Source organism: Zophobas morio, unplaced genomic scaffold (assembly GCF_036711695.1).
Source record: "Zophobas morio isolate AGI-343-1 ecotype UQ-CSIRO unplaced genomic scaffold, CSIRO_AGI_Zmor_V1 ptg000024l, whole genome shotgun sequence".
In the NCBI taxonomy this organism is placed as follows: domain Eukaryota; kingdom Metazoa; phylum Arthropoda; class Insecta; order Coleoptera; family Tenebrionidae; genus Zophobas; species Zophobas morio.
In genome coordinates, this window is record NW_026972129.1 from 18,953,810 (window position 1) to 18,968,403 (window position 14,594).

Genomic DNA, 14,594 nt, shown 5'->3' on the forward strand with positions numbered 1-14,594 from the left:
TCCAACGTTCGGAGCGGTAATAAAAACATTTCAAACAAAAACATGACTATATGAGAACTTTCCTCGGCCCTGAAATGCAGTTTAATAAATCCTGATTTTTGAAAAATAATAAAATTATTTTGCGATTTTTTTCTGATAACATCTATAAAATAAAAACCAGTTGCGTAACACTCCCACACATTTTTTGAATTTAATTTTTCAATTTTTTGATTTTGCAATTTTTCGATTCGAATTTCTCGAGGTTTCAGTTTTTAATTTTTCAATTTTTCGATTTTCAATTTTTCATTTCAATTTTATTTTCATTATTTTCTCAATTATTCCATTTTTCAATGTTTGGATTTTATAATTTTTTGTTTCTTCAATTTAAATCTTTATAATTTTTCGTTTGTTCGATTTTTCGATTTGCAAATTTTCAATTTTTCATTTTTCTCATTTCGTCAATTTTTAGATTTTGCAATTTTTTGCTTTAAAATTTTTCAAGATTTCAGTTTTTAATTTTTCGATTTTCAATTTTTCGTTTTGGGTTTTTTATTTTCTTTATTCTTACAATTTTTCGATTTTTCAATCATCCTATTTTATAATTTTTTGTTTTTTCAATTTCAATTTTTTTCAGTCTTTTGTTTCTTCAATTTTTCAATTTGCAATTTTTCAGTTTTTAATTTTTCGATTCGCAATTTTTCAATGTTTGGATTTTATAATTTTTTGTTTTTTTCAATCTCTCGTATCTTCAATTTTTCCATCTGCAATTTTTCAATTTTTTTAGTTTCTTCAATTTTACGATATGCTTCGAGTTTTTATTTTCAGGTTTTCGATTTTTCAACTTTCGGATGTTTCAATTTTTAGATATGTAGTTCCACGAGTTTTCAATTTTTTCTTTTACAATTTTTCGATTTTGTAATTTTAATGTCTTCCATTTCACACTTCGGTTTTTTATTTTCTTGATTTTTCCAATTTTTCAAAATTTCAGTTTTTAATTTTTTAACTTTTCGATTTTTTAATTTTTCAGTTCTTCAAATTTTCGATTTTCAATTCTTCGTTTAGGTTTTTTATTTTCTTTATTCTTACAATTTTTCGATTTTTCAATGATCGTATTTTATAATTTGTTGTTTTTTCAATCTTGTAATTCTTCAATTTCTTCAATTTTTCTATTTGCAATTTTTCAGCTCTTATTTTTTTTATTTCCTTTATTTTTTCAATTATTCGATTTTTCAATATTTGTATTTTTTAATTTTTTTGTTTTTTCAATTTCAATTTTTTCAATCTTTCGTTTCTTCAATTTTTCGATGTGCAATTTTTCATTTTTTTTAGTTTTTCAATTTTACGATATACTTCGAGTTTTTATTTTTAAATTTTTCAGGTTTTCGATTTTTCAACTTTGGGATGTTTCAATTTTCAGATTTGTAGTTCCACCAGTTTTCAATTTTTGCTTTTTCAATTTTCCGATTTTGTAATTTTAATGTCTTCGCTTCGGTTTTTTATTTTCTTGATTTTTCCAATTTTTCGGTTTTTCAGTGTAATGATTTTTAATTTTTTGTTTCTTGAATTTTAATTTTTTTAATTTTTCGTTTGTTCAATTTTTCGATGTGCGAATTTTCAATTTTTCATTTTTCTCATTTCGCCAATTTTTAGATTTTACCATGTTACGATGTAAAATTTTTCAAGATTTCAGTTTTTAATTTTTCAAATTTTCGATTTTTTTATTTTTCAGTTCTTCAAATTTTCGATTTTTTATTCTTCGTTTAGGTTTATTATTTTCTTTATTCTTACAATTTTTCGATTTTTCAATGATTCTATTTTTTGTTTTTTTCAATTTAAATTTTTCCAATATTTTGTTTCTTCAATTTCTTCAATTTTTCTATTTGCAATTTTTCGTTTCGGTCTTTTATTTTCTTCATTTTTTCAATTATTCGATTTTTCAATATTTGTATTTTATTATTTTTTTGCTTTTTCAATTCTAATTTTTTTAATTTTTCGTTTCTTCGATTTTTCAAATTGCAAATTTTCAACTTTTCATTTTTTTTCTTCAATATTTAGAATTTGCAATTTTTTGATTTAAAATTTTTCTTTTCGGTTTATTGTTTTTTTTATTCTTATAATTTTTTATTTTTCAATAATCCGATTTTATAATTTTTTGTTTTATTCAATCTTTCGTTTCTTCAATTTTTCGATTTGCATTTTTTTTTATTCTTCAATTTTACGATCTGCTTGGAATTTTTATTTTTAAATTTTTCAGTTTTTCAATTTTCCAAGTTTTGGATGCTTCAACTTTTTGATTTGTAGTTCCAAGAATTTTCAATTTTTACCGTTTCAATTTTCCGATTTTGTAATTTTTCATCTCTTCAATTTTTCGCTTCCGTTTTTTAATTTCTGGATTTTTCCAATTTTTCGGTTTTTCAATGTAATGATTTTATAATTTTCGTTTTTCAGTGTGAAATTTTCAATTTTTGGATTCTTCAATTTTCCAATTCGCAATTTTTCGATTTTCGAATATTTACATTTTTTTCTTCCAATTTTAGATTTTTCCGTTTCATGATTTTTCAATTTCTGTTTCTTCTTTCCCTTTGATTTGTATTCTTTTTTTAAATATGAAATAATAATTTATTAAAATTTCAGTTCTTCAATTTGAGAATTTTAGAATTTTTCCACTTTTTAATTATTGGATTTTAAAACTTTTTCATTTATTCTACTTTCAATTTTTCGATTTTTAATTTTTCAGTTTCTGGGCATTTAACTTTTCAATTTTTCGATCTTTCTACATTACAGTTTTTCGACTTTACAATTTTGACGATTCTATAATTTTTTAGGAATTTCCAATTTTTCAATGCGTTTTTTTTTCCAATTTTTCGACTCATTTTTTTCGATTTTTAAGTTTCCCGATTGTTAGTTTTTCAATGCGTCAATTTTTCGCGTCGTCGATTTGTCGACTTGCAATTTTTCGAGGTTTACCATTTTCTCGATTTTGAAATTTTTCGTTTTTTCAGTTTTTCGATTTTTCAACTTTTGGAATAAAAAAATATATGGAAAAATTGCAAAATTGTAAAACTGAAAAATCAAAAATTGAAAAACGGAAAAGTATAAAATGAAAACTTTGAAAAATCTAAAAATCGGAAATTAATAACTTGAACGAAGAAACGAAAATTGAAAAATCGAAAGATTAAAAATTGTGAAACTTATTTTTCGACAGCAAAATCAAAAACACAATAGTAAAATCGAAATATTGAAAATTAAAGAAATCGGAAAATCGGATAATTGGAAATCCAAAAATCAAAGAATGGAAATTCAAAAATTGAATAAACGAAAAATTATAAAATCGAACGAGACTTAAAAAAACAAAGAAAATGAAAAAACAAAAATCGTGACATAAAATCGAGAAAATTCAAATTAAAAAATCGGGAAAAATTGAAAAATCGAAAAATTAAAAATTGAGAAACTGAAAAATCGAAAATAAAAATTTTGTAACATCGAAAAATTGCAAAATTGAAAAATTTTAAAAATGAAGGCTGAAAAAAATCTGAAACCGAAAAACTAAAAAATGGAAAAAATGAGAAAACGAAAAATTGTAGTATCAAAAAATTGTAAAATCGAAGAAAAAGGAAAAACTGTGATATTAAAAAATTTGTTGATGGTAAATAATAATATAGATTTTTTTTTCCAAAAATCTGGATTTCTAGAGTGAAAACTCAACACGGATTCATGCATCACAAGTGCAGGAGTATCTTATTTTATAAAATAAAAAAAAATAATTATTGTATATTTTGGACATGTCGACATCGTGGTGATCAGCCAAATTTTGGTTAGCGTACATGATATTCCTAATATACACACAAAATTTCAGAACAATCGGTCCGGTAGTTTCGGAAATTATGTGTCTAATAAAAATTGATGCAGACGACAGACACATAGACGACAAAAAGACGGACACATTTTTGTAAAAACACAAAGAACAAGTGTGACAACAACGTTATAAAACAAGCTTTTCGTAGTATTTTTTCTATTCCGGAAACTTAACATCCGTATTTTAAGAAATCATCAAACAAAATTTAGTTATTTTGACAGCCTTAGCTGCAGCCATACAACTGACTGTTGAATGTCAGTTAACAACAAAGAAAATACTGAATATATCAAAATGATGTAAGGAATAAGAGAAGCTTTAAAGTTGCTGATAGATGGCGCAAGTAACAAACAACGTGTTGTTGTTTTAATATAAAGTTACGTGCGCACCAAAATTCTTCCTCTTTTGAAAAATTTTGGGACCCACTGCGCTAATTTATAAAAACTAAATCCATGAGTTACTACGGATTTGAAAACTTACCAGGATCCGAACTGGGGACTTCTTCCGAATTTAGAGCACGATTTAGATTAGATTTTCGTTTGCTGCTTTTGTCACGTTCGATACGTCGATTTCCGTTGATGCTTGCTTCATAACTGGTAGTTGGTGATGCAGGAAGTTTCTGAAATAAAAATGGTCCATTTGAAATCTCGCCACAAACAAACAAACAACCTAAATGATCAATCAAGGGAGCAACGAGTGCAGCGGTTCGAAATCGACACGTTTATTATCAGCAAAACAAACCAGAAGCGCTGATAATGATGGTAATGGGCGACTGCTGGAGCGATCTCCGCACGCACACCCACAATTACAAGAGCAGTGTCCGTTGATGGAATTGACCATCACGGGCCAGTGGTTGCAAGTTAGCTAGTGCTTTACAATCGAGCATCAACCTGCTCTAAATTTCCGCGGGTTCGAGCAAGACGTATCTTTCGCAAGACAATGCCATTAGCTAAAAAGAAAACGATGTTGATGCATTGCCGGGAATTATCTTGAATACTGAATGAGTCGTTTATCCTCGAGTAAAAGTGTAAAGCCGGCCTTAGTAACAGGTGCTGATTCATACACATACGCAGGTATTGTCCGACCGGAGACCCTTACATGGGCATCCATCACTTAAAAATCGAAACGACCTCGTAACTCACGCAGACCTGTCCATTTAGGGTTCAAGAAATGCACCGAACTAATATGCAGAGAACACGTTGTAATATTTTCATTTTCGACCCAAATCAATTTTTTTGCGTAAACATGGTTTACAAAGAACAAATTTTATTGCACAGCCAAATTCGTAGGTAGGTTCAAAAATAATTAAAACGCCCATTTACACACCCCGGCACATGTTATCTCTTGCTTTTCTAGGAAAAGCTTTGATGTGTTAAATACACCCAGCCCTCCTACAACTTTCTTTTCGAGTTTTCTTCCTGTATCAATTAATTCGTGTTGGATTTTCGTAAAGTACAGTTCAAAAGTGTAAAAGTGTTTTAAAATTAATCAAAGACCCCTTCGACAGAACTTCCCTCGCCCATAAAGTACAGCTTGTCAAATCCAGCTCTTTCGAAAATTTAAAAGATTTGATTTTATGTATCTGATGTTGGAGTAAAAGTAAAGAAACGTGCTATCCATTTGTTACAAGTGAGTTTTTCTATTAAAAAAATTTGTTTTGATGTCATCCACATTTTTGCAAGGACGCGTATATCAATTTAGATAGATGTATTGTAATACAACTAATAAAATTATCGTATTATTATTATTCTTGAATAGTGATTTATAATCAATAAAATAACGAAACAATTTGACTGACGACTGAACTGAAAATCATTTATGGTACTCGTAATTTAAGTCAAATAGCGATAACACTTATCAATCTGTAGACGTGAGAGTGAAACAGAAACTAAACTGAAAGATGTTTTCTACGAATTGCAATAACCGGATCACAATGCCGACAGTCCAGACTTTTTTATTGCTCTGACTTCTGCTTATTGAAAAAAAACACTACATTTTATTTTGATTTTCGAGGTTGTAATTGACATTTTGTTAATTGTACCTTGTCTAGATCAAGAGGAGTTCTGTCGAATCTTCGACCAATTTTTTTTAGTCTAAACTCCGCTCTTTAGTAATCAGTCTTTAGCCATAATTGGACGTTTAAAATTAATAAGGTGATAAATGAATTCGACAGCTCAACGGAATCCCCGCCATGTACTGGTAACGAAATCATTATCCGCGAGGTTAATTTCCATGTTAGATAATTTCAATATGACAGCAAATCTTCCGGTTAATTTATCACAGCTTTCACTGGTGAGCCTCGACGACGGTAGTTTTCCCAGGAGACGTTCTTTCAGCGATTCAGTATTCAGGCGCATTAGGATAACTTTTACGTTAAATTACGTAACTGAATTATCCTTTTAAAAAGTTCTGACAGAAAAAAATTGTCACAATACATTTTCCAGTAATAATTTTTTATTAAATTAACTACCGTTTTTTCGAGGTTTAAAGCATTCGCGCGTCCGAAATAATGTGAAGTTATTTGTGCGAGCGGAAGTGGTTAGATAAAATATTTTAAAATTCTTTAATAACCATATTTTAATTAACCAGACTCGATATTACCCGTTCTAAAACCTTAATGTGAAAAGCAAATAAGCATGCTCGCAATAAACTGCATGATTATCACGTTACAAATACATATAGCTGGGAGTTAAAAAGTTAATTAAACTTTACAATGAGAGCATTAAGGTTATAACGAACCATTACAACAAAGGCAAAATCCCAATATTAAATGCATAATAATAAATTGATTTTCTTGTGATTATTTGTAGGGTCATCATATTTTAGTTAGGATTTAGAGGCAAAATTTTGAGATGACGTCATCAATTTCTTGGGGGCTAAACAAATATAATTTGGTTAAAATATTACGATGGTTTTAAAACGTTTACAAGATTTCAGAGCATTCGGTTTTGCAGTTCTAAAATTAAATTGCAAACTGCTGTTATACAACTTTGATTTTTTCCCAAAACTTCCATAATATCCATATAAAATTTGACAACAATCCGTCTGGTATTTTCGGAGATTATCTGTTTAACAAAAATTCAATAGTCTGTTGCCCAATGGACTCGAATACAATACATCCTTAGTTAACGCTTAGGAAGTAAAAATGAGAATCACTGTTAAGATAGAAATATTTTTTTGCAGCATAATTAATTTATTTAATATTAACATCTCCACATGAACGAGGTTTGTCTTTTTCGTAGCGTTACAGGAAAATTTAGAAGAGATAATATCAAACAATACAACCATGGCCGTGAACGTAATTGGTGATTGTTGTAATTGAGAAAGCAGTCTTCGGATATACGACACCACTACTAAGTGTACTCGAGACGGAGCAACTTTCAGCGTTATAACTTTGTGATTTCATTAAAAGTAAAGCGCTGTTTGAAATCGATATAACGTATATTTAAAGGTGTGATGCGCTTTGTGAAACCGAGCCGTATTCATTTAGTTATTCTTAGTTTATTCGCCGAACGAAAACTAAAAGCGTCGCAAATCGAAATCAGTAACTGAAGCTTTTTTTAAATAGAAATATGTATGCAGTTTTACGTAAGATTTTTTTCAAAAAATGTGTGCTAATTCTGGTCAAATTTAATGCAAAAACGAATATTTACAAACTAATTTAAACAAATTTTCACCATAAAGCAGGAATTACTTATTTCAGATATTCAGACAGTAAATGACAATGTCTATTCAAAACAAATCGTTTTGTTCAGAGTTGAAACACATCAACAACTTTATCGAAAATAATATTTTTATGTAGGGTTTGGAAAGAATTAACAAAGTTTATGTACAAATACATCAATTACCTACTTTTCCATATCCCTAACAACATAATTAGCCAACAAAAGTGTTTAAATAATAAGCTTCTTTGAGTGAGGACATGGATTACCCCTGCGAGTTAATGAATCATTAAATTACTATTAGGGCGTTCTCCAATTTTCATCCTCTAAAGTATCTTACTCATTAAACTATTACCCTGTTGTAATCTGTTTACGTGATTTCTGCTTAGAATGTTTAATAGCTTCTAGGAATTTTTAAAATTTTTCTCCGTTTGATTGTAATAGCGTTATTCCAGACGTTTGGCACGACTCTATATAATAATAAATTTGATTCCATTTAATTCAGTCCAGAACAGTTCGGGGGTTTTAAACCGTTTTCACGGTTTCGGTTCAGAACTCAGTGTGTATAGGCCAAAAGTTTAAAAAACTGCGAAGAGTTTCGAACCTGTTGAAAACAAGTTCAGAACTTGTATTTTAGTGTGTAATCGGCATAAGTATAACACATAAATGCTTGGAGCATGATTTACTATCCATGAAAGAGTGTGCAGATGGCACAAAAGAGATGTTTATTTTTGATTAGCTACTTCTTTACGGATCCTATAACAGAATACTTTAAGATCAACTAAATATACATTTTTAAGAATTCAAAACTCTGAGATATAAATCTTACATTAGTAGATGAAAAACAAATATCTCACCTTAATTAAACTATGCAAATTTGTACTGCTGGAGAAATAAGTAAGCAAGTTAGTTAGGAGCATGCGGGAAGTGACAGTAGTGGCACATTTAATATTGTGGACTGACAGCTGCCTGTCAAAATTCACAAATGCTTCTCAACAAAAAACTAAAAAACAAAATTTGCTTTTCAAATTCCAAATGTGCACTCAAATTTTTCTAAGAATCTTAGCTTAACCTAAACCAATCGTTAATATCACTGCACTTAGTCGTGGTACTACTTCTCAAATTAATTTTGTAATTGAAACGATGCCGACGATGTGTTGCTGTAAATTTTATTAGTTGATTGAAACGTTTTCCAAAAGCTATTTTTATGTTGAAAATTACTTCTTGAATTACGTTGGTAATGTACTAGTAGCATATAAAATTCACTATAAAATGTCGTAAACTAGATAATAATGTTTACTTGCACTCGGTATTTTCTTCTTCTTTCTAACGACAAAGCAACAAATCTAAAGTTCATTATGTGATAATTCAGGTTATAAATAAACTAATAGTTCAGGCATAGCAAATGTTACGCTTCAATGAATCTTCATGCTAAGTAAGCAATTAAGATATATTTTGCTACTTTGTTATTTCTATACAGATTAACACTGAAAATGTTTGTGAAGAGACATGCTATATGTAATATCCCCAAGCAATTTTCGCTGTGACATCATATTATACCCGAAAAAACAACCTCGTAATAATGTGCATTTAATTGTTCATCATTACACTCAACTAAGCAATACAAAAGACTCTCAGGATGTTGTTAAATTAATTTTATAATGTAAGCAATGTAAGTGAAGTGTCGTGATTTTCACCGTGTTGGACGTTTGGACTTTAGAAGGCTAACTAGTTCATAAACGACTAGGACTACAAAAAACACACTATACAGAGACAAGTATAAAATCCTTTTATATGATTTTTTTAAGGTTATGTCGATCTATATCGTCATACACTGATCGCCAAACATATATCATTATCAAAAATACACACACCCGTCTAACAAGAACGATAATAACAATACTATTGTTAAACCAGCTTCAAGACACATGGTTGGTGGCCAATGGGAACGATAGGCTACTTGTTCGCCCGTTGATCAGGCACTTTTTTTACGGATAAAATAAAATAAAATATGACAAATATATAAACGCAGAATTAAATTTAATTTAACAAAATAACAGAAACAGAGCGACAATTTGAGAGACGTCTGTAAGAGTTAACGGCATTGTTTTCGCGTGAAAACGTTTATTAATTGCCAAACAAAAACATTGTTTACAACAACAGTCTCCTTTATTGTTTTATTTAAGAAATTATTGTACTCGGTCTGTTTCTGTTTTGTTAAATTAAATTTAATTCTGCGTTTATTTGTCTTTTTTTTGCCAATTTGTACATTATGTGTCAATAGTGAATGGTTATTTAATAAAATAACGATTACTAGTTAATTAATAATTTTTAAAGTGGTTTTGCGAAATTTTTCAGGGTGGCCGGTTTCTTTTTTCGGTCAGTGTATATATTGATTAGTGTTCCAAAAATTTCAGGTAATTTAGATGAGTAATTTGGCGTAGGTGGATAAAATAAATCAGTTCAGACATTTGTTTACGACCATATGGAAGAAAATCTAGTGTTTTAGTCAATTTTTCGACCAAAAGTGCAAAGTAATTGATTCAGTGGTTCTAGAGATTAATTGTAAAACCTGTAGATTTGTATTCTACGTCGAGCAACATGGAATTACATTCAAAATGACCCTATTAAAACAATTTTCACTGTTATTACACCTAACTTTTATGTTTTCTCGACCTTTCATGGCTCCTATAGAACGAAAAAATCGATCTCCGGTTTCCGCCCGTTCGTCTGTCTGTAGTCTGTAGTCTCCAAAACTACTACATCGATTGTTCAAATTTTATATGTATGTCTTGAATGTCGTGTAGATGGTAAAACAGTAGTTATATAGTGGGGCTTCTAGACCAGGTCAGGTCAGGTGAGGTCAAACTGGTCCAGCAGCCCCATTACTTTTTATCGATCGATCATTGACCTTTGAGGTTGCTCATCATCTTGTCCTCTGTTGACCTGACCTCGGTCGCCTTAGTCCACTCGGCCAACCTGACTACATTTAAATGATTCGTTTATAAATATATATTTTCCTACTAAGCTGCAACAGACTGCTGGACCTACTTAAAACGCTACCCAAAATCTGTCTAATCATCCCCACTAACGATGGGATGACGTCATCTACAAAATTTACAATAGTAAATGTAATTTGAATTTTATAAAATAAAATATTCCTGCAGTTGTGGTTTATGAATCCGTGTTAAGTTTTTACCCTAAAGATGCAGATTTTTGTAAAAAAATCAAAATTATATAACAACATTTCAATTTAATACTGAAACTGCAAAACTGCTCTGAAACCTTGCAGACGTATATATTTTTTTGAATTATACAAATTGCTATATTTTAATCGACGATTGTTGCCAAAAATCCACAAAAAATTTTGAAATAAAAATCTCAACGTGCTAATTCGAAAAATATAAACATTTTATTGCTTTACAGGAAGATTTTTGGAATATTTGATTTGAAAATCAATTTTTTTAATAACCTTAAAAATTGCCGTATTTCAATTCGTAGTATCTCTAAATGATAGGAATTTGCAAAGAACTGAAACCCTAGGGGTTGAATTCTACAAAAAAAGTCTTTAGCTAATTTTTGGAAGGTGGCCGAAAAAGTTTAAAAATTTCATAAGGTAAGGTTTGAAAAATTGAGCTTTCGGAAAAATGGCCTAAAAATTCACAAAAAAAATGCGGGCTATAGATCTCGAAGTGCTGATTTTAAAAATAAAGCGCCTTGTTCTCGGACTAAATTTTTCGAAATATTGGGTTTGAACATCAGATTTTTTATGGTATCTTAAAATTTCAAATTGCGATTCTGAGTAAGTGATATAATATTTTGACAAAATGAAACCGAAAGATTTTTGAAATGTTCGGTTTGAAAATATTTTTTTTTTAATACTCCTAAAAATGTCCGTATTTCAATTGGAGATTCTACAAAATGGTACGAATTTTGAAAGAACTAAAACCCTAAGGGTTAAATTCTACAAAAATAAAAAAAAATGTGTTTAGCTAATTTTCGAGAGTGCCCGAAAAAGTTCAAAAATTTCATGAGGTAGGTATTGAAAAATTGAGCTTTCGGAAAAATGGCCTAAAAATTCAGAAAAAAAAAATCAGGCTATAGATCTCGAAGTGCTGATTTTAAAAATAAAGCGTGTTCCCGCACTAAATTTTTGGAAATATTAGGTTTAAACTTCAGATTTTTTAAATAATTCTAAAATTTCCATCATTTCAATTTGCGATTCTGAAAAAGTGGTATAATTTTTTGACAAAATGAAACCGAAAGGTTTTTGAAATGTTTGGTTTGAAAATCAAATTCTTTAATACTCTTAAAAATTGCCGTATTTCAATTGGTAAAATCTCGAAAATGGTAGGAATTTTCAAAGAACTGAAACCTTAGGGGTTGAATTCTTGAATTATACAAAAAAAGTCTTTAGCTAATTTTCGAAGGTGGCCGAAAAAGTTAAAAATTCATTGAAAAATTGAGCTTTTGGAAAAATGGCCTAAAAACTCTCAAAAAAAGGGTGCTATAAATCTCGAAGTGCTGATTTTAAAAATGAAGCGTGTTCCCGGAGTAAATTTTTCGAAATATTAGGTAGGTTTGAACGTCAGATTTTTTATAAATTCCTAAAATTTCCACCATTTCAATTTGCGATTCTGGAAAAGTGGTATAATTTTTTGACAAAATGACAGCGAAAGATTTTTGAAATGTTCGGTTTGAAAATCAATTTTTTTTAAACTCCTAAAGATTGCCATATTTCAATTGGCGATTCTTCAAAATGGTAGGAATTTTCAAAGAACTAATAACCCTAGGGGTTGAATTCTACAAAAAAAAATGTCTTCAGCTAACTTTCGAAGGTTGCCGAAAAAGTTTAATAATTGCATAAGGTAAGTTTTGAAAAATTAAGCTTTTGGAAAAATGGCCTAAAAATTCACAAAAAATGTGGGCTATAGATCTCGAAGTGCTGATTTTAAAAATAAAGCGCCGTGTTCTCGAACTAAATTTTTCGAAATATTGGGTTTGAACATCAGATTTTTTATGGTATCTTAAAATTTCAACCATTTCAATTTGCGATTCTGAATAAGTGATATAATATTTTGACAAAATGAAACCGAAAGATTTTTGAAATGTTCGGTTTGAAAATATTTTTTTTAAATACTCCTAAAAATTGCCGTATTTCAATTGGAGATTCTACAAAATGGTACGAATTTTCAAAGAACTAAAACCCTAGGGGTTGAATTCTACAAAAATAAAGAAAATGTGTTTAGCTAATTTTCGAAAGTGCCCGAAAAAGTTCAAAAATTTCATAAGGTAGGTATTGAAAAATTCAGCTTTCGGAAAAATGCCCTAAAAATTCAGAAAAAAAACGCGGGCTATAGATTTCGAAGTGCTGATTTTAAAAATTAAGCGCCGTGTTCTCGGACTAAATTTTTCAAAATATTGGGTTTGAACATCAGATTTTTTATGTGATCCTAAAATTTCAACCATTTCAATTTGTGATTCTGAATAAGTGGTATAATTTTTTGACAAAATGAAACCGAAAGATTTTTGAAATGTTCGGTTTGAAAATATTTTTTTTTAATACTCCTAAAAATTTCCGTATTTCAATTGGAGATTCTACAAAATGGTACGAATTTTGAAAGAACTAAAACCCTAGGGGTTGAATTCTACAAAAATAAAAAAAAATGTGTTTAGCTAATTTTCGAAAGTGCCCGAAAAAGTTCAAAAATTTCATAAGGTAGGTATTGAAAAATTGAGCTTTCGGAAAAATGGCCTAAAAATTCAGAAAAAAAATGCGGGCTATTGATCTCGAAGTGCTGATTTTAAAAATAAAGCGTGTTCCCGGACTAAATTTTTGGAAATAATAGGTTTGAACTTCAGATTTTTTATATAAATCTAAAATTTCCACCATTTCAATATGCGATGCTGAAAAAGTGGTATAATTTTTTGACAAAATGAAACAGAAAGGTTTTTGAAATGTTCGGTTTGAAAATCAAATTCTTTAATACTCAATCTCCAAAATAGTAGGAATTTTCAAATAACTGAAACCCTAGGGGTTGAATTCTTGAATTCTACAAAAAAGTCTTTAGCTAATTTTCGAAGGTGGCCGAAAAAGTTAAAAATTTTCATTGAAAAATTGAGCTTTTGGAAAAATGGCCTAAAAACTCACAAAAAATGTGGGCTATAGATCTCGAAGTGCTGATTTTAAAAATAAAGCATTTTCCCGGACTAAATTTTTCGAAATATTAGGTAGGTTTGACCAGCAGATTTTTTATAAAATCCTAAAATTTCCACCATTTCAATTTGCGATTCTGGAAAAGTGGTATAATTTTTTGACAAAATGAAACCGAAAGATTTTTCAAATGTTCGGTTTGAAAATCATTTTTTTTTTATACTCCTAAAAATCGCCATATTTCAATTGGAGATTCTTCAAAATGGTAGGAATTTTCAAAGAACTGACAACCCTAAGAGTTGAATTCTACAAAAAAAAAAAAGTCTTCAGCTAATTTTCGAAGGTCGCCGAAAAAGTTTAATAACTGCAAGGTAAGTTTTGAAAAATTGAGCTTTTGGAAAAATGGCCTAAAAATTCACAAAAAAAATGTGGGCTATAGATCTCGAAGTGCTGATTTTAAAAATAAAGCGTGTTTCCGGACTAAATTTTTCGAAATATTAGGTTTCAACTTTAGACTTTTTTATATAATCATAAAATTTCCACCATTTCAATTTGCGTTTCTGGAAAAGGGGTAGAATTTTTTGACAGAATGAAAACGAAAATGATTTATGAGGATGGATATCTACAAGAAATAATAACGGTAAGAATTTTCGAAGAAATGAAGCCTAAAACAACTTCTATTGTTTGAATTCTATAAATAAATATCTAGCCATGTTTCAAAGGTGGTCGAAAAATGATCAAAAATTTCACAAGGTTGACAAAATTCAGCTTTAGGAAAAATTACCTAAAAATTCTGGGATATAGATCTCGACATGCTGATTTGAAAAATAGAGTGTGTTTACGGTCCCGGAGCAAAATATTCGAAATATTCGGTTTGAACGTCAGATTTTAAAAAATCCTAAAATTTCCCACATTTCCATGAACGATTATGGAAAAGTGAAGATCT

General features: G+C 29.4%; 1 protein-coding gene across 8 annotated transcripts in view; it reads right to left on the reverse strand.

Moving 5' to 3' along the window:
• The window catches only part of LOC135134963 (uncharacterized), a 193,850-nt gene that overhangs the window by 81,229 nt on the left and 98,027 nt on the right, over positions 1-14,594 (reverse strand). For all 8 annotated transcript variants that reach the window (XM_064063877.1, XM_064063878.1, XM_064063876.1 and 5 more), the window contains exon 5: positions 4,313-4,451. In XM_064063877.1, the coding sequence (XP_063919947.1) occupies positions 4,313-4,451 (139 nt within the window). The remainder of the gene's footprint in view (positions 1-4,312; positions 4,452-14,594) is intronic.